This window comes from Lithobates pipiens, unplaced genomic scaffold, assembly GCF_037356315.1.
Source record: "Lithobates pipiens isolate NorthernLeopardFrog02 unplaced genomic scaffold, aLitPip1_a1.2 Scaffold_16, whole genome shotgun sequence".
NCBI classification, from domain to species: domain Eukaryota; kingdom Metazoa; phylum Chordata; class Amphibia; order Anura; family Ranidae; genus Lithobates; species Lithobates pipiens.
Window position 1 is genome coordinate 115570445 of NW_027507748.1, and position 19095 is coordinate 115589539.

The 19095-nt window shown below is 45.2% G+C and overlaps 1 protein-coding gene across 1 annotated transcript in view; it reads right to left on the minus strand.

Annotated features, from left to right (window-relative positions):
* ABR (ABR activator of RhoGEF and GTPase) overlaps nt 1-2474 on the minus strand; it is a 608507-nt gene extending 606033 nt beyond the window's left edge. Inside the window, exon 1 of the mRNA XM_077480318.1 lies at nt 1882-2474. Within this exon, the coding sequence (XP_077336444.1) occupies nt 1882-2365 (484 nt within the window). The 5' untranslated portion in view covers nt 2366-2474. The remainder of the gene's footprint in view (nt 1-1881) is intronic.
* Nucleotides 2475-19095: the final 16621 nt, after the last annotated feature.

The following is a 19095-nucleotide window of genomic DNA, read 5'->3' on the forward strand; positions in this document are numbered from 1 at the left end:
CAGGATGTTTTAGCAGTGCTCCCCAGTAATGTCAGTGTAGAGTCCCCCAGGATTTTCACTGTAGTATACCACTGATGTCCGTGTATGGCAGAACCCCCCTGCATGTCAATGAAGCAATTCCCATGGATGTCAGCGTACTGCACCCCCCCTCCCCTTAGGGATGTCGGCACAGCGTAAGCGTACCCCTCCCCCTCCCATTAGGGATGTCGGCACAGCGTACCCCCCCCCCCCTCCCATTAGGGATGTCGGCACAGCGTACCCCCCCCCCCCTCCCATTAGGGATGTCGGCACAGCGTACCCCCCCCTCCCATTAGGGATGTCGGCACAGCGTACCCCCCCCCTCCCATTAGGGATGTCGGCACAGCGTACCCCCCCCTCCCATAAGGGATGTCGGCACAGCGTACCCCCCCTCCTCCCATTAGGGATGTCGGCACAGCGTACCCCCCCTCCTCCCATTAGGGATGTCGGCACAGCGTACCCCCCCCCTCCTCCCATTAGGGATGTCGGCACAGCGTACCCCCCCTCCTCCCATTAGGGATGTCGGCACAGCGTACCCCCCCCCCCCTCCCATTAGGGATGTCGGCACAGCGTACCCCCCCTCCTCCCATTAGGGATGTCGGCACAGCGTACCCCCCCCTCCTCCCATTAGGGATGTCGGCACAGCGTACCCCCCCCTCCTCCCATTAGGGATGTCGGCACAGCGTACCCCCCCCTCCTCCCATTAGGGATGTCGGCACAGCGTACCCCCCCCTCCTCCCATTAGGGATGTCGGCACAGCGTACCCCCCCCCCTCCCATTAGGGATGTCGGCACAGCGTACCCCCCCCCCCTCCCATTAGGGATGTCGGCACAGCGTACCCCCCCCCCCTCCCATTAGGGATGTCGGCACAGCGTGCCCCCCCCCCCCCCTCCCATTAGGGATGTCGGCACAGCGTACCCCCCCCCTCCCATTAGGGATGTCGGCACAGCGTACCCCCCCCCTCCCATTAGGGATGTCGGCACAGCGTACCCCCCCCCTCCCATTAGGGATGTCGGCACAGCGTACCCCCCCCCCCTCCCATTAGGGATGTCGGCACAGCGTACCCCCCCCCCCTCCCATTAGGGATGTCGGCACAGCGTACCCCCCCCCCTCCCATTAGGGATGTCGGCACAGCGTACCCCCCCCCCTCCCATTAGGGATGTCGGCACAGCGTACCCCCCCCCTCCCATTAGGGATGTCGGCACAGCGTACCCCCTCCCATTAGGGATGTCGGCACAGCGTACCCCCCCCTCCCATTAGGGATGTCGGCACAGCGTACCCCCCCCCCTCCCATTAGGGATGTCGGCACAGCGTACCCCCTCCCATTAGGGATGTCGGCACAGCGTACCCCCCCCTCCCATTAGGGATGTCGGCACAGCGTACCCCCCCCCTCCCATTAGGGATGTCGGCACAGCGTACCCCCCCCTCCCATTAGGGATGTCGGCACAGCGTACCCCCCCCTCCCATTAGGGATGTCGGCACAGCGTACCCCCCCCTCCCATTAGGGATGTCGGCACAGCGTACCCCCCCCTCCCATTAGGGATGTCGGCACAGCGTACCCCCCCCTCCCATTAGGGATGTCGGCACAGCGTACCCCCCCCTCCCATTAGGGATGTCGGCACAGCGTACCCCCCCCTCCCATTAGGGATGTCGGCACAGCGCATCCCCCCCATTAGGGATGTCGGCACAGCGCATCCCCCCCATTAGGGATGTCGGCACAGCGCATCCCCCCCATTACTGATGTCGGCACAGCGCATCCCCCCCCCCCCCCCTTGGGATGTCAGCGCAGCACAACCCCTCCAGGATTTCAGTGAAGTAACCCCCCATGTCAGTGATGTTAGTGCAGCAGTACCTCCCCCATACCTATGGAGTCGTCATCGTCCCGGTCGGAGCTCAGGTACCCGTTGCTGTTCCTCTCCGGTGAGCTGTGTCCGGGGGATTCTCGGTGCAGTCCTCCTAATCCTCTCCGGCGGGGGGGTCCCGGTGGTGTCCCGTCGTCCAGGCCGGTGATGAGGTTGCTGAGGACGAATCTCTCGGTGTCGGGGTGTAGAAAGTCCCGGTCCGGGATGGGGGTCTCTCGGACGGTCACCCTCTTAGGAGGGGGTGGTGGGGGCACCTTGGACCTCTGGCGGGGGATGGGCTTGGCTCCGGCCCGGCTCAGGGCGCTCTCCAGGTAGAACACTTTGAACTTCTCCTCGGCCAGCACTTGTTGCAGCTTCTTCAGCTTCTCCCGGCACCGCTCCAGCTCCAGCCTCATATCATCCACCGAGCTCAGCTCCATCACCGGAGCCTCCTCCCCCGGGAACTCCGCCCGCCAGTGTGCCGCGAACTCCTCCGGGTTCCACATGTCTGTCTACCGGGATCACTTCCCTTGTCTGCCCGATCACAGCGCACCGAGCCCGGCGATCACCATCCTGACACAACCGCACAAACTTTCCTCCGGAGGGGGCGGGGCGAGCGGGATAACGTCATCTGCACCTCCGCCTCTCCGGAGACAGGGGGCGGGGCCGGGCAGAAAGAACCACCACGCTTGTCTGAGTCTAGGTGCTGAGCGCGGGGTGGGGCGGGGCGTCAGGTGTTTATCCCCTGTGTGCCCCGCCTACAGGACAGTCATTACCCAGGACTACACCTACCTGACTGATCAGTCACTAATGTATTCCTGAAATGTCACAATCTACAGCAACCGTGCAATTGTATCATTTCTTATTAGTAGTATAGCTGTTATTATTATTTACTTTTACTTTATTTTTTTACTTGAAGTTTTTTATTTTTTATTATTGCTATTTTTTCATAATTATATATATATATATATTTGGAAGGGAGGTCTGTTATTAATAACTGTATTATTATGATATCTATTATAATTAGCAGTAGTATTCAATCTGCTGTTAATATAATTATTTATATTATTATTATATCTGTTATTATTATTATGTTAAATCGTTTAAGTTTTAAACAGCATGAACACGGCAGTGCCAGTCCATTTCCAGTGAATGTATAAGTATACATAATTACCATAGTAATAAGAGGCCAAACATCACAGGGTTATTATTATTAATAAAGCTGAACTTTAATCACTTTTGCACACATGAAAAAAATCTGCAAGAAACAAATATATTTCTGAAAGTGCAGACCATGGAGAATAAAATGGTGGTAGTTGCAATATTTTATGTTGCACAATATTTGCAAAGTTATTTATCAAACACATATTTTCAGGAAAAAAAAATCGAATCAATATTTTTAGTGCAAACACAATATTATACCTAATTTTGTTTGGTAAGATATAAAAGACGAGTTTGCGTCAAGTAAATAGATACCAAAAATGTTGAGTCTTAAAATTGTGCGCACTTCACTTTGTATACTGGGTGTGTATAGGGTTGTGGGAGTGCTTAAAAAAATGTACATTATTTTTATTTATTTTATATAACTTTTTTAACTCTAACTTTATTTTTTTAAACTTTATTACTATCACAAGATGCCTATCAAGCCCCCCTTGTGACAGCACAGGCAGGTGACAGGTCCTTTTTATGGAGACATTGGGGGTCTATTGCCCACATGACATGACATGTAAGGTCAATAAGAACATAAATTTCCTTTAACTGGACCGTGTTCTCTCCTTGGCTGTTTTCACCTTCTGCACAGCTCGCCTTCCAGTGATGACATGAAAAAATAAAAAACAAACATACAGAAACTCATTGTGCGTCACTTTAAAAAACTCTCTTTATTCACCTAAAAATAAAGCAATCCACTTACATTCTCATGGTGAATATGTTGCACCACCATGCAGAAAACACACTATATAAGACATATGCCTGTTTTTAGTTCTAGTTAGCTACAATGGATACCACACTTCCAGGTTCCGCCATGCTTGATGATATCATCCAACAAGCCCTGATCCTACACGTTTCGTCTCCGGGATATGTGACTTCCCCAGTGTTACCTACAGGTAAGCCTATAATAAGGCTTACCTGTACGTAAAATGAATATCTCCTAAACCTGTACAGTTTAGGAGATATTCACCTTGCATGTCAGTGGCTCATGCACAGTGAAGGTCCGGTGTATTGAGCCAGAACTTGCTGGAACAGAGGTCTCCCATGTGCATACACGGGAGTGACGTCATTGCGGCTCTAGCCACTTACATAGCTGGACCCATGAACTAAGAAGGAACGCCGAGGGAATATGTCAGCTCCCTCAGAGGTGACCGTGCGGCCCTGTGGGAGTTTCGTTCTAAGGTGAGTATTTCATAATGAGCTAGTATGCGGTGCATACTAGCTCATTATGCCTTTGCCTTACAGGTTTTTCTTTCGTTTTTTTGGACATACAACCGCTTTAAGATGAGAAATCAATATTTTTACAAATAAAAAATAAAAATCAATGACATTTTTGTATGGGACCCTGCCATAGACTACCACTTGCTTACTGGGCACTTAAACCCTGCTCCTGCCCAGACCAATTTTCAGCTTTTAGCGCTGTCACTCTTTGAACGCCAATTGCGCGGTCATACAACACTGTACCCAAATGATATTTTTATCATTTTTTTCCCACAAATAGAGCTTTTTTTTTGGTGGTATTTGATCACCTCTGGGTTTTTCATTTTTTGTTAAAAAAAAGACAGTTTTTCTAAAAAAAAGAATACAAAACTGTCTTATATTTTGTTAATACATTTTGCAAACAGGTAGTTTTTCTCCTTCATTGATGTACGCTGATGAGGCTACACTGATCATGGGCACTATTAGGCTGCACTGATGGGCACTGATAAGGCTGCATTGATGGACACTGATAAGGCAGCATTTCTAGGTGGCACTGACAAGGCACTGATTGGCACCACTGGTGGGCATTGATAGGTGGCACTTGTGGGCACTGATGTACTGTGGGCACTGAGGGCACTGATTCATGGCACTGATTGCTGGCATTGGCAGACAGTACTGGTGGGCACAGAGGCTCTTCCTCTTCGGAGAGAAGCCAGCGATTGGCTTTTTTCTTCTCACGCTGTCAGCGTGAGAAGAAAAAAAAATGATTACGGATCCTCTGTTTAAATCACGTGATCAGCTGTCATTGGCTGAGAGCTGATCACATGGTAAGGGGCTGGGATCGGAACCTTACTCGGATCTGTGATCACCCGAGTCTCATTGACTCGGGTGATCACAGAGCATGCAGCATGCCCCCTTCAAGGGGGCGTGGCCAGCCTTGAAAGGGGAGGACGTCAATAGACGGCCTCCCAGCAAAGCTGATCCGCCCTGTAGCCGTCATTCAGCTATAGCGCAGATCTGAACAGGTTAATAACATATCTACTTCACTGCTCAAACATAATTTTATAATATGCCTGGATTCTTTAAATTGAAGTGATTATAAACTTTAATTTAATTTTTTTTTCTAAACATAGACAACATAAACAACATATACTTACTAGACATGTGCACACCGGAAAATTGTTTCAATTAGTTTTGGATGCATTTGTTAGGTTGATCAGCAAGATTTTTGTTGTGTTGGCCCGGTTCATTTTCAGAATGCATTTTGTTTTGTCGGTAGGTGGATTCAAAACGTTTTCTAATCCACCCAGTATAACTTCGGACAGATCCAAATTCATTGTGAATAGTTGTGATTGTTAAGGAGCAGCGGCCACCGCATCCTTAACAACCATGATTCATCTGCTGTCAGCACATCTAAGAAATGGTAAGTTGCAATAAAATAAATGTTTGCTTTAAGTAGTACCCTTAATTGGCCAACCTAAAGCCAATCTCCAGGAAAAGGAGACATGCTCCCTTAGGGCTCACTCACACTAGCAGTTGAAGGGTGGTAAAACCATGCAGTTGAGCCACATGTTTGCTGCCCAACTAAGCACTACCTTATTTAGCTTCAAGGGTAGCAACCAGAGGTTTACACATGCTGCAGCCGTAATGCTTTGATTCATAGCTGTGGCAGGAATTATACTCCCTGATACTTTTGGCGGGTGTAGCACCTGCCAAGCACAATACGTTCACATTAATGGGGACACTCTGTAAACATTGCACTCAGTCAAGGCCCTATTCAAGTGGGTTAAAGCAGGCATTGAGGAGGTGATACAACTCCTCCTTACCTCCTGTAAAATACTCTCTGAATAGAGATCCACTCACTCTTCAGAGACTAAAGTAAATATGAACGAGCCCTTATAGTGGGAATACCCCTTCACTCTTTTGTGAACAATGCTCTTTTTTCTTGAGTAATTTTTCTTACTCAATCATCTGCTCCCTTGCGAGCCATTGTCCTGCTCTTCACTCCTGTGCTCCCACTATAAGCTCTGCATTGGACTTGATGACATCAGTGGACTTGCTTTTTGCGCCTCCTCCAGACCTAACTAGGTATTTAACCCTTGCCTTGAAGTGCAGCCCCACTGCAAAGGGGATTTTTTTCTTTCCCTGGAGTGCAGCTTTAAAAGAGAAGTATAGTCAAAGCTTGTTTGGCTGTTTATCTTCTATGGATCACAGGAGCACAGCTCATTCTGCACTCCTGTGACTTGTTTTCAACAGACAATGGGTTGAAGCTTGCTGTTGGCTGATGTCACAGAGCCGGTCCTGGCTTGGGAAAGATTGCGACCATATGGTTGGGATCTGTCCACATGCCAGGACCGGCACCCGACTTAGCCTGTCAGCCGAGCTGCTGAAAGCCTGAGCCGGCTGCTTCTGTCCCCTCCACAACCCAGCACTCCAGTAAGCGCGGAGGGGGGAGCCAGTGACTTACAGTCATCAGCTCTCTGCTCATGGAGCTCTGAGAACAGAGCGATCAGCGGTGCTTGATCACTCGGTTCTCAGTGTTAGAGCCTGCGGGGAACAGATGCTGTATTGGACTGATGCTGCATCCACCTAGGTAAGTATGATTATAAAGAAATAAAATTAAATCCCATACTTCTCTTAAGCTATTAAAGAAGCAACTTGGATTCATTAATTGAGCATTATACATTTCACTTTCTGCATGCCAATGATTGGGCATACATTTACATTCTACTTCTATTTTACAATGGGAATATAGTCTATAAAGATTATCTTTACATCTCCAAGGGGAATGAACTGATATTATCCAGCCCAACTGATTACATAGCCTATTGGGATCATCCACACTGTTTACACAATCCAGATATTGTCCAAATCTGTCAAAATCCTGTGTATCTGATGGTGACTGATTAACCCGAATAGGTACATTTAAAGTATGGCAAGAACAAATAGAGGATTGCCTCAGTTAGGACAAGGAAATTATGTTGACTTTTATATTGTTTTCTATAAGCTTGGTGTGACAGGTCTTTTACAGATTTGTTTGATTAGAATCTAGACTTTACCTAGGGCCGTACCTGCCACAAAGCAAAGTGAGCTTTTTGCCTTAAACAGCCTCTGGGGCACAGGGAAGGGGGCTGCACTGCAGACAAAAAATGGATGCGCTCAACCTCCCCATCCTATCCCAGGTTGCAGGATGGCGGTGCATCGGTAGGGGTCCTGTTAGGCCCCTTTCACACTGAGGTGTTTTTCAGGCGCTACAGCGCTAAAAATAGCACCTGAAAAAATCCGGCCCCTTTCACTCCAGTGTGAAAGCCCTCCGGCTTTCACACTGGATCAGTGCGCTAGCAGGTTGGTAAAAAAGTCCTGCTAGCAGTATCTTTGGAGCGGTGTATTCACCACTCCTAAACCGCTCCTACCCATTGAAATCAATGGGGCAACGCGGCTATACCGCCGTCAAAGTGCCGCTGCAGCGGCGCTTTGCAGGGGTTCTAACCCTTTTTCGGCCTCTAGCGGGGGTTAAAACCTCTCCGCTAGGGGCCCAATGCCACCACTAAAACAACGGTAAAACGGTGCTAATAATAGCGCCGCTTTACTGCCGACACCGCTCCCGCCCCAGTGTGAAAGGGGCTTTAGTCTATCAATGAACATCCATCTTGGAGAAATGCCAGTACTCTGCTAAAGATCCATGTCAAAAACAGAAAATTGTATCATGCTCAGGGCTTTTTTTCAGTGGGAACGTGGAGGAACGCAGTTCCGGCATCTCTAGCATTGAATGTATGTAATGGCAAGGGTTGCTGGGATGTCTATATTGTAATTTCTTGTTGCAGGGGTGTCTATTGTGGCCAGTGGGGATCTAATGTTTCTGGGAGGGTCTTAGGTTGCTGGCGATGGGAGGTCAGTTGTTGCTAGGAGTGATCTACTGTTGAGGGAGGGGTCTATTGATGCTGGCTGCTGGGGAATCTATTGTTACTGGCAGGGGCTGTTGTTGCTGGCTGCAGGGAATCTATTTTATTGTTATCTGTACCACATTCTATACAAATTATTTAGCACCACATGGTTCCAAGGGAGGATGCTCAGAGGTGGTTAGGGGTGACTTGGAAGAAGGGATTACCTGCATCTATTCTCTGTGAAAAAAAAGCCCTGATCATACTTACCGTTATTTTATTTTCCAGGTGCCTATCCATGGCAGCATACGTATGATAGTAGCACCACCTACTTCCACCCACAGGACCAGTGCATAGCTATAAAAAGTTAACACCCACACAACAACCCATTCCCTGTATATCCCTAGGAACAAACTGGGTGGGTTCAGTATGCTGCAATGGATAGGCACCAGGAAAATAAAATATAATTTTCTGCTTTCTTGATGCCTCCATGGCAGCATACGTATGATAGGTCAATAACTAGCTATCGGTGGGGAAGCTTCAGCAAATTCTATAAGATAGTGAGTAAGCTACTGGCTTCCTGCCAAAGACAGATATTGTGAGGACTACTAAGCCCATCAGTAGTGTTGAAAGACTTAGTTAGACTTAGACCCCTTTCACACTGGAGCGTTTTTCAGGCACTAAAAGCACTAAGCATTAAAAAAAGAGCCTGTAAAGCACTTGAAAGAAGCCTCATCTGCAATCCCAATGTGAAAGCCCAAGTGCTTTAAGAGCCCTTTTACACTGCCAGTGCCTGAAAAACGCTGGTAAAGTGCCGCTTAAACTAGCAGCGCTTTACCACCATTTTTCGAGTGCTAGCGGGGAGCTTTTAACCCCGCTAGTAGCCAAAGAAAGGGTTAAAAGCACCCACAAAGCACCGCTGCCAAAAGCGCTTTGCAGTCGCTTCCCCCACAGTTTTACTCTCCTTCTCCTCACCTTCACCCTTGCTCGGCTCCTCTGCCTATGACGATAACGGTATAGAAGCGCACAGCCTGCAAGTTCAGTCGCCCCGTGCCTCCCAGCAACTGCCTGCCCAGCTGGTGTTCATGCAATGGATCCTGCCTGGGGGCTTTACCAGATGACACAGTGTGTGGCAGAGAGGATGCGGGTAGAAAGGTTAGAGCGACAGAGCAAAGGAAACAAAATGACAGTGTTCTTTCTTCACCAGTAAAATCTGTGCCTTCGCATTTTCAAACAGATCTCCAGTAAAAAAACTCACAATTCATTAAGAAATAGGTGAGGAATAAGCTACTTACTTGCATCCACCTTTTGTTTTTGTAGGAACTTCCTATATGCTGTTCAGCTTTCTTACTTTATTTTAATAGGTATCTGCATTCTAGAGTGCACTACAGCTGGTCAGGAATCGCCGCCGCTGTGGTCTGGTCTCTCCCCATCGATTGTCTATTCAAAAATGGTGGCAGGCGGTGCATGCGCAGTAAAATAATTGCGCTGCCTGCCACCATTTTTGAATAGACAATTGATAGGGAGAGACCAGACCACAGCGGCGGCGATTCCTGACCAGCTGTAGTGCACTCTAGAATGCAGATACCTATTAAAATAAAGTAAGAAAGCTGAACAGCATATAGGAAGTTCCTACAAAAACAAAAGGTGGACGCAAGTAAGTAGCTTATTCCTCACTTATTTCTTAATCTGGTCTCTCCCCATCGATTGTCTATTCAAAAATGGTGGCAGGCAGCGCAATTATTTTACTGCGCATGCGCCGCCTGGCCGATCGTGTACAAGCTTTCCCGAGCCTGGCCGGCTTCGGAACTACGTATGCACAGTTGCATGGTCGGCTCGCTGCCATCTTTTTTATTGGCACCAGTGTCTGTATTGGACTTTAATGGGCAGCCCGAAAAAGGGGTTAAATTTACTGGCTGCCTGTAAATCTATGGGCGGTTGGCAACACTGGGTGGGACCACTGCTTGCAGTATCTTCCTACCGAAGGCTTGATGTCGAAGAAGTTGGGTTGGACCATGTGGCAGCATTGCATATTTGTTCAGGCATATTACCGGCCCTTTTTTCGGCCCAGGAAACTGCCGTTGATCTCGTAGAATGAGCAATACCTGAGGGGGGGGATTTCTCCTTTAGCTTTGTAGGCCTCCATGATTGCCCATTTAAGCCACCTGCCACCTGCCCAGAGTGCTTTTGGAAGCTTTTTTCCCTTTACATAAACCTGAAAATATCACAAAAAGAGCATTTGATTTTCTAGATTCTTTGGTGACTGTTAGAAAGTGTAGCAGGCATATCCTCACATCCAGTGTGTGGATAGCTTCTTCTCCTGGATTGGCAGGGGCTGAGGATAAAGTGGGCAAGACTATTTTCTGTGAATGGTGAAAAGTTGAAGAAACCTTAGATAGAAATGCTGAATCTCTTTGAAGGATTAACCAGCCTGTGACCACCAGGCCTGAAGCTCGCTGACTCTTCTTGCCGATGTGATGGCTACCAGAAAAATTGTGTCAAGAACTAAGTTTTTAAAGGATGCTTCCTGTAATGGTTCAAATGGAGCTCCCGTGAGATGCTGTAAAGCAACAGACAAATCCCAACTAGGAAAAATGCCCCCTTAGCATTTCTGGGCATAGTTATCTTGAGAAAGATTCATGTAGCATTTACTTCCTGGAATCCATTGGCCCTTAGCTCAGGCATGCAGGCAGGAGGGTGTGGTTAGCTGAGAAAACCCTTCCTTCCCTCCTGAAGACTCCTGGGATGTATGACATCATTTACTCCTGGGAACCAGGAAGTAACTGAAGAAATGTAACAAAAAAAAACAAGTAAATATAATACACTCTTCTAATAATTTACTAATGCTGGCAGGATAAGGATTATAAATAGTCAATGTTGATTGATAGAATGACGTTTCACTTTAAAGGATCATTTAACCACCTCAATACAGTGCCCTTTCTGCCCAGAATAATTTTCAGCTTTCTGCGCTCTCACAGTGTGAATGACAATTACTCAGTCATGCAAGACTGTAACCATATGAAACTTGCGCCTTTTTTTCACACAAATAGAGCTTTCTTTTGGTGGTATTTAATCACTAGTGGGTTTTTTATTTTTTGTGCTATAAATGAAAAAAGACTACATTTTGTGCAAAAAATGCATTTTTCTTTGTCATAAAATTTTGCTAATTAGTAATTTTTCTTCATAAATTTTGACCAAAATTTATACTGCTATATATCTTTTCTAAAAATAACCCAAATTAGTGTATATTATTTGGTCTTTGTGAAAGTTATAGAGTCTACAAACTATGGTGCCAATCACTGAAAATTGATCACATCTGATCAGGCTTTCAGGTGTATCTCATTTCTTGAGACACTAACAAGTCAGGAAAGTACAAATACCACCCAAATGACCCCCTTTTTAGAGAGTAGGCATTCCAATGTATTTGCAAAATGAAGATTTTTTTTCTTACAAAATTATCATATTATCAGGTTATTTCTCACACACAGCATATGCATACAACAAATTACACCCCAAAATACATTCTGCTACTCTTCCGAAGTATGGCAATGCCACATGTGTGAAACTTTTACACAGCCTGGCCACATACAAAGGCCCAATATTGAAGTGGCACCTCAGGCGTTCTATGAGCATAAATGACACATCTCATTTTTCAACGAACTATTACACTTTTGAAGGCCCTGGAGCACCAGGACAATGGAATTCCCACAAAATTACCCCATTTTGGAAAGCAAACACCCCAGCGTATAATCTATGAGGCATAATGAGTCTTTTGAATGGTTCATTTTTTTCCAGAAGTTTTTGGAAAATGTAGGAAAAAAAATAAAACATCTTTTTTTACACATAGTTGTCAATTTATAAGATATTTCTAACACATAGCATGTATATAGCAAAAATGACACCCCAAAATACATTTTGCTACTCTTTCCAAGTATGGCAATACCATATGTGTGAGACTTTTACACAGCCTGGCCACATACAGAGGCCCAACATTGAAGTAGTACCTTCAGGCGTTCTAGGAACATAAATTACACATCTCATTTCATTCCTGCCTATTACACTTTTGAAGGTCCTTGAGCACCAGAACAATGGAATTATACACAAAATGACCCCATTTTGGAAAGCAAACACCCAAGCGTATATTCTATGAGGCATGGGCTGCAGATAGGTTCTCGGGTATTCTGATGGGCTGCAGACAGGTACTCGGGTAACTTGATGAGCTGCAGACAGGTACTCGGGTAACTTGATGAGCTGCAGACAGGTCCTTGGGTACTCTGATGGGCTGGTGACAGGTACTCGGTTACTCTGATGGGCTGATGACCGATACTCAAGTACTCTTATGGCCTGGTGACAGGTACTCGGGTACTCTGATGGCCTAGTGACAGGTACTCGGGTACTCTGATGGCCTAGTGACAGGTACTCGGGTACTCTGATGGCCTGGTGACAGGTACTCGGGTACTCTGATGGCCTAGTGACAGGTACTCGGGTACTCTGATGGCCTAGTGACATGTACATGTACTGATGGCCTGTGACAGGTACTCTGGTATTCTGATGGACTGTGCCAGGTACTCGGGTACTCTGATGGACTGTGCCAGGTACTCGGGTACTCTGATGGATTGTGACAGGTACGAGACGTTACAGCAATCTCCTCCTCACACACGATCGGTGTGTGAGGAGGAGAACCCGGTAACATCTCGTTACGGCAGTTTGTTGACATTTAGTGATCAACTGTGAAAGGATCACAGCCAATCACGTGGTAAACAGCTGCCGGCCAATGGCTGTTTACCAGCGTTGCGATGAGCAGTGTTCCCAGGAACACACTGCCACTGACGTGCATGCGTAGTGTGCTCATGATCAAGCACATGCGCCATGTACCACCCAAGTGGGGTGGTACCACCTGTGATCGGCAGTGACTTCATCACGGCCGATCAAGTGGTAAACACTCAGCCATGACCAATGGCTGTTCACCCCCCCTCTGTGGCGAGTGGTGTCTCCGTGAAACGCCACCACCGAAGGAACAGGGATGCATGTGCACGATCGCGCGCATTCCCTGTTTAAATAGAGGGACATCATATGACGCCCTCTTAGAATGAGAGCCACGCCGCCTGGCTGTCATATGACAGCCGGCGGGTGGCTAGCGCTTTAAAATTCCTAAGGCAGGCTATACATGGTGCAAATCTCTATTACTGCTAGTGACAATGATTATTGCTAGCGGCTATAGTAGCCTCTAGCGATAATCGTAAGAGAATCCAGTAGACTGGTTGTACCTAACTTGATTGATTGATTCAGCCTGCCCAATAATGGGGTTAAATCTTGACCGGTTCAGCAGGATTTCAAACATGTATGGCCAGCCTTAGTTTGGTATTTTGTGAAGAGCTATCTGGAATTGTTAAATCCATTAGCAAGCAAGCCAGCACACTGATAGCTCTTAAATTGGCATGCTATAAGACTAACAGCACATATAATGTTTGGTGTTTTAAAGCCATTCAGGCATAATCTTTCTACATTGATACAAAGTCAGCTGACCTGAAATACCCTGTTCATAACATTAAGCTCTCTTAAACTAGTCTTATTTTATAACTTTTGGTATGATTAAATTACATTAATAACAAGTATCTATGCAAAATGACCATCACTTTGATTACGATTACATGATTAAACTATATGGTACAGGAGGCTTTTTAGTCACATTAAATATTGTAAAAGTTCTATACATCTGATGTATTAAATCTAATCTCATAATCAGTCTCTATCAAGGGGTAATTTCATGCTGGATAATAATATATTGATTATCAGACTCTAACATGCGATCAGAGGAAAATATTGATACAATTAGAAAACTAACATGCGCAGGGTGAGGCTGAGGAAGCCACTGTCACAAATTGTTGGCAGCGGCTAGGATTTGATCCTTCAATTGTTACATATTGGTGCCAGTGGCTGGAATCAGATGCCACTCTCATCACAGACCCCTAGATCTAAAGTATATCCTCAGCATAACCTCTCATAAGACCATTGTAAGGAATGCTATTGCTGGTCTACCTCTGTAGTCTAGTGGCATAGACACTCTTGCTTTAAAACTTTCGGTATAACAGAGCTCGAAGAAGACTTTTAGCATAGCCTGTTTGCTTATTCTGGCTCAGTGACTCAAAGTACTGAATCAAGAAGGCCAGCAAAACAACCATGCAACTAGCATATTCTGAAGGAGATTTCAGCAATAGGACCTTATGTTTCTGTCATAACAAGTCCCCTGTAATGTAGTGACTCAGGTAAATAACTAAATACACCAAATAAAGTGTACAGTATAGCAGGCATCTAAAGAAAAAACAATTCACTTATGAACAGCCCAGTGTGCAACCATGTAAAGTGGTGGAGGGGCAGGGTGACAGGGTGGTCATTATGTCCTCCATGCCCCTCCATTAACCTGTTGGAAACCAAGTACTGGATCACATGGAAGGCCTACCCCACATGGGTTCTTCTGGGCTACGTTAGGCCCTTTGTTACAGACACACACACACACACACACACACACACACAAGTTTTGTGTCATCTTCATCATTGCCCTGGGACAAGACTTTGGCTGCCCTGAGGGAATACTTAACCTTAAGGCAGGCCTCTACTCTTAGAGACGAACATACACTCTCTGCAACTGTTCTCCAGTTAATTCTCAGGTTCTCACGGCAATGTACACCTTCACCGTAACTTGAAGTGACATGCTGAGCCAAAGTCCACTGGCAGAAGGAGTGATGACAACATCTTCATCAACAGGCTGTTCCACCAATAATTGGTGTACTATCGACAGGCTGCTTGTTAAATCTCCATCACTCTAGGTAACCACTTGTGTCTTTACAGTAGTCCACTCCACAGCAACGTCTTCATATCTCAATGTGTTAAAACCCACACGGTGAACTATGCGTGTTCCGGTTACTTACAATACACCCCTTTTTAGTATCTTCAGATCAGGCCAATGTTTTTACTTAAGAAAGCGCAAAATAGACACCTCACAGTCCAACGGATAACAACATTATTACTCCCTGTTCTCTATCTCTAACTACTGGCTTGAGTGCTGCCCCAACATACCTGCTATGGTGTAGTCCAAGCACAAATAAGTCCTTTACAGTCATATTCACATAGGTTCAAGTCCTTTAGAGGCATACTCCAATGCTGGTGTCTTCAGGGTGAACCCAAAGTTCAGATGGCTTTACATTCTGATGTTGATGGACAGCCTCCTTCTGCTCTTTGTTGGTGTCATTCTCTGTCTCCCTTCCTTACGGGTACATGATTTTTCTCTTCTGTTTACTGGGAAACCTTCTCCCTGGGGCTCTGGTTAGGTGAAAGCTCCAAACTCTCTGTCTTCAGATGGAACCTCTCCACCAGACCACTGTACCTTTATATATCCCACAGGACCAGTGGGATGGACCCAGAGAAGAACCTGCCAAAAATACTAAAGTATCTGGAAAGGCATTAACAATGAACTCTCCCGGGCCAGGACCGCACTTAACTAATTATTTCAACCTGCATACAACCTCAGTATTTTTTGATGCCATGATGGCAAATTAAGGCAGAACTTTACCCATAGTAACTTGATAAAAAAAAATAATGTTATTTAGCATGAAACATGCAATCCACATGAATAATTATGCTACCAAAATTAGTGTGTACTGTAAATTGCCTTGAGCATCGTTCCGGTTTCTTCTTGCTGGAGCTGTCATTTTGCGGAAGCCAGGAGCCCCTGAGCAACAGTAAATCTTTAGGCTATCAGCAGATCGGCCTCTACACAGTGCCAAAAAAATAGAGAGCAACTGAGCATGTGCAGAGCAGTTGAGGCCTTGTATTACTGGATTTTAAAAAGTATAGACACTTATTTATTTAATGTTTTACATAGACATGCATGCAAAAGGGGCCAGCCTGAAGTTATCTAGGAGGACTTAATTTTATGACTAAAGTTCCACTTTAAGTTGACCAAAGATGCCAAACTTGAAAAAAAGACCAGGCAAAGATATTAGTGGTGATGTGGGAGTTGGTGGATGTCACATTGCTTTGGTGAGATAAGTGCTGCAGCTCCGCTTTAAAATTCATGCATAGCCACATTTTTTTTTCTTTGCTGTATTGTGCCGGGTTTCTCTTTATTCCTTGTGTTGGAGATACAACAGAAAACATAGGAATCTCCCCAAAGTGAACAGATTTCCCATCTCAGAACTGTCCCCAGTACATTTGCCAATTTAATTATTTACAGTACCCTTACCTCTGGAACTGGTGACAACTGTAAAATTTTTAACAATGAAAACTGTGACAAAGACAAAAACAAAACAAGAGAAAATAGATGAAAGTGATTATGGCTGCTGCAGTCTTCAAAATATGTCTAATGGCCTGTACACACGGTCGGACTTTTATGGAAAATGTGTGATTGGATCTTGTTGTCGGAAAATCCGATCACGTGTGGGCCCCATCGGACTTTTTCTGTCAGAATTTCCGACACACAAAGTTTGAGAGCAGGATCTAAAATTTTCCAACAACAAAATCCGATCGTTTCAATTCTGAACGTGTGTAGACAATTCCGACAGACAAAGTGCCACGCATGCTCAGAATAAATTATGAGACAAAAGCTATTGGCTACTTCCCTCTTTATAGTCCTGTCATACGTGTTCTACGTCACTGCGTTCTAAACGGTTGGATTTTCCGACAACTTTTGTGCGACTGTGTGTGTGCAAGACAAGTTTGGGCCAAAATCCGTCTGAAAAAATCGGGACTAGAAAAGGAAGTTCAATAGCCAGTAGCCAATAGCTGCCCTTGCGTTGTATTTGGTCCGCCGGACTAGCATACAGAAGAACAGTTTTCCCGATAGGAATTGATACAGTCGGAAAGATTTAAAACGTTTGATTTCTAGGTCCATCAGACTTTTTGAAAAAGAAAGTCCGCTGAAGCACATACACGATCGGAATATCTGATGAAATGATCCCGTCGAACCATTTCTGCCGGAAAGTCCGACCGTGTGTACTCGACATTCTTTCCACATTCATGAACTGTGTAAATGTGTATACAGACCGCACTGCCAAAAATGTGAATCAAAACGATTAAACTAAACAAATGATTAAAAACAAAAGGTAGGTGAACAGGTGCTGGTCCAACCAAAAAAAGCGCAGTGAGACCTATCTAGTAATAGAAGGTCCATCCATTGTGGTGAGTTTACATCCATGTGGGGTCACCTGGAGCACCCACAAGTGGTCACGTGTTTATCTGTTAGAAATGGCACCAGCACCTGTTCACCTGCCTTGTGTTTTTTAAGCAACTATTATTTCAATGGGACTTATTACATTGGACATTAGTATTTTCCTGTGTTGTTTATTTATTCATTTTGTGAACTTTTATATGTAGCAAATAGTTTAGTAATTTCGATTCACATTTTTGGTAGTGTGGTCAATATATACCCATTTATAATTGTAAAATGTAGGATTTCCAAATTATTTCTGTCTAGAAAACAATGGTCGGCTGGACAAATCAAATCGAGGGGTGAATATTTCTAGTCAGGATAGAACCAGCAACAACATATTGACAGGGGTTTTAAGTCCCTCTACATAATGCATAGCTCCCAACTGTCCCTGATTTCAAGGGACTGTCCCTGACTTAGAACAAAGTCCCTCTGTCCCTCTTTCCTCCTCATTTGTCCCTCATTTTGGTCTGATCTATATAGTTGTATATAAAACTGCATTTTTCATCTTTCAAAATGTTTCCCAGTGCTAAACCTTTCATCCAATTTCTAAATTGCTGCATTTGTAAATTCCAAGAGTCATTATAAAGTAATAGTAGTGGTAAAAAAAGCACTTGTGGGTTTAACTAATCATTTATTTTTAATATAATTCTCTTTCAAGGGGGTGTGTCCTATGCCTATATACTTCTGCTAATCTGTGTTCTTCATTCTCACGTTAAAAAGTTGGGAGGTAAGCATTACGTTGAATAATAAAATTAAAAAATTGTCTTTACCTACACCTTAATATTGCGAGCCTTAAAGAGGAAGTAAACCCTGATGAGTTTACTTCCTCTTTCATTCCCTGCAAAGGCAAAGCATAATGGACTACTATGCATCGCATAGTAGTCCATTATGTGTCACTTACCTGACACAGGAGCCAGCGAAGTCGCCGCTGTCCCCTGTAGTCCGCCGCATCCATCTTGCTGGTGGGGTCTCGCAGCTCCGCCGCAATGACGCACCCCTGCGCATGCGCACGGGAGCCGACACGCGCGGCAGCTCCGTCGTTGAGAATGCCGCGCTCAGTGCGCCTGCGCCGTAGACAGCGGTGCCTGTTTTCGGGCAAATATCTCCTAAACCATATACATTTAGGAGATATTTCTTGGACCTACAGGTAAGCCTTAATCTAGGCTTACCTGTAGGTCAAAGTGGTTTGTAAGGGTTTACAACCACTTTAAAGGGTAACTAACTCCACTTTCAAGGGGAAAAAAAATAGCAAATAAAATAAAAATAATATAGCATATACCATTGTGATACAAGTCATATTGTATTTGAATGTTATTAAAAATTACCTTTCCTTTTTTTAATCTGCAGCTCTGTAATTTTCTGTAAAATGCAATATGGCTACCTGGAGGTGTTCTGAATGTGTACAGAACGCCCCCCAGAAACATAATTTCCTGCTTGTGTGATTGTCTCACGGATTTTCCCAGAAGTCTACACTAAGATACAAATCAGATTTTTAGCATCCCCCGTAATTTTATTATTATTAAAATAGGAAATAACGTCCAACGGGATGCAGACCCTTCAGTTTTCCTCATTAGAGCCCTGACTGTACAGCAGCTGGTTGATAATTATGGAACCACTCCCATGAAACTCACTGTGCACATGGGCACAGAGGAACAAACAGTGATTTCTTCAGAATAACAAAAGGTAGGAATCTGCAACAAAGTTTGTTAAAATCCTTGTAATGTACATAAATCACACA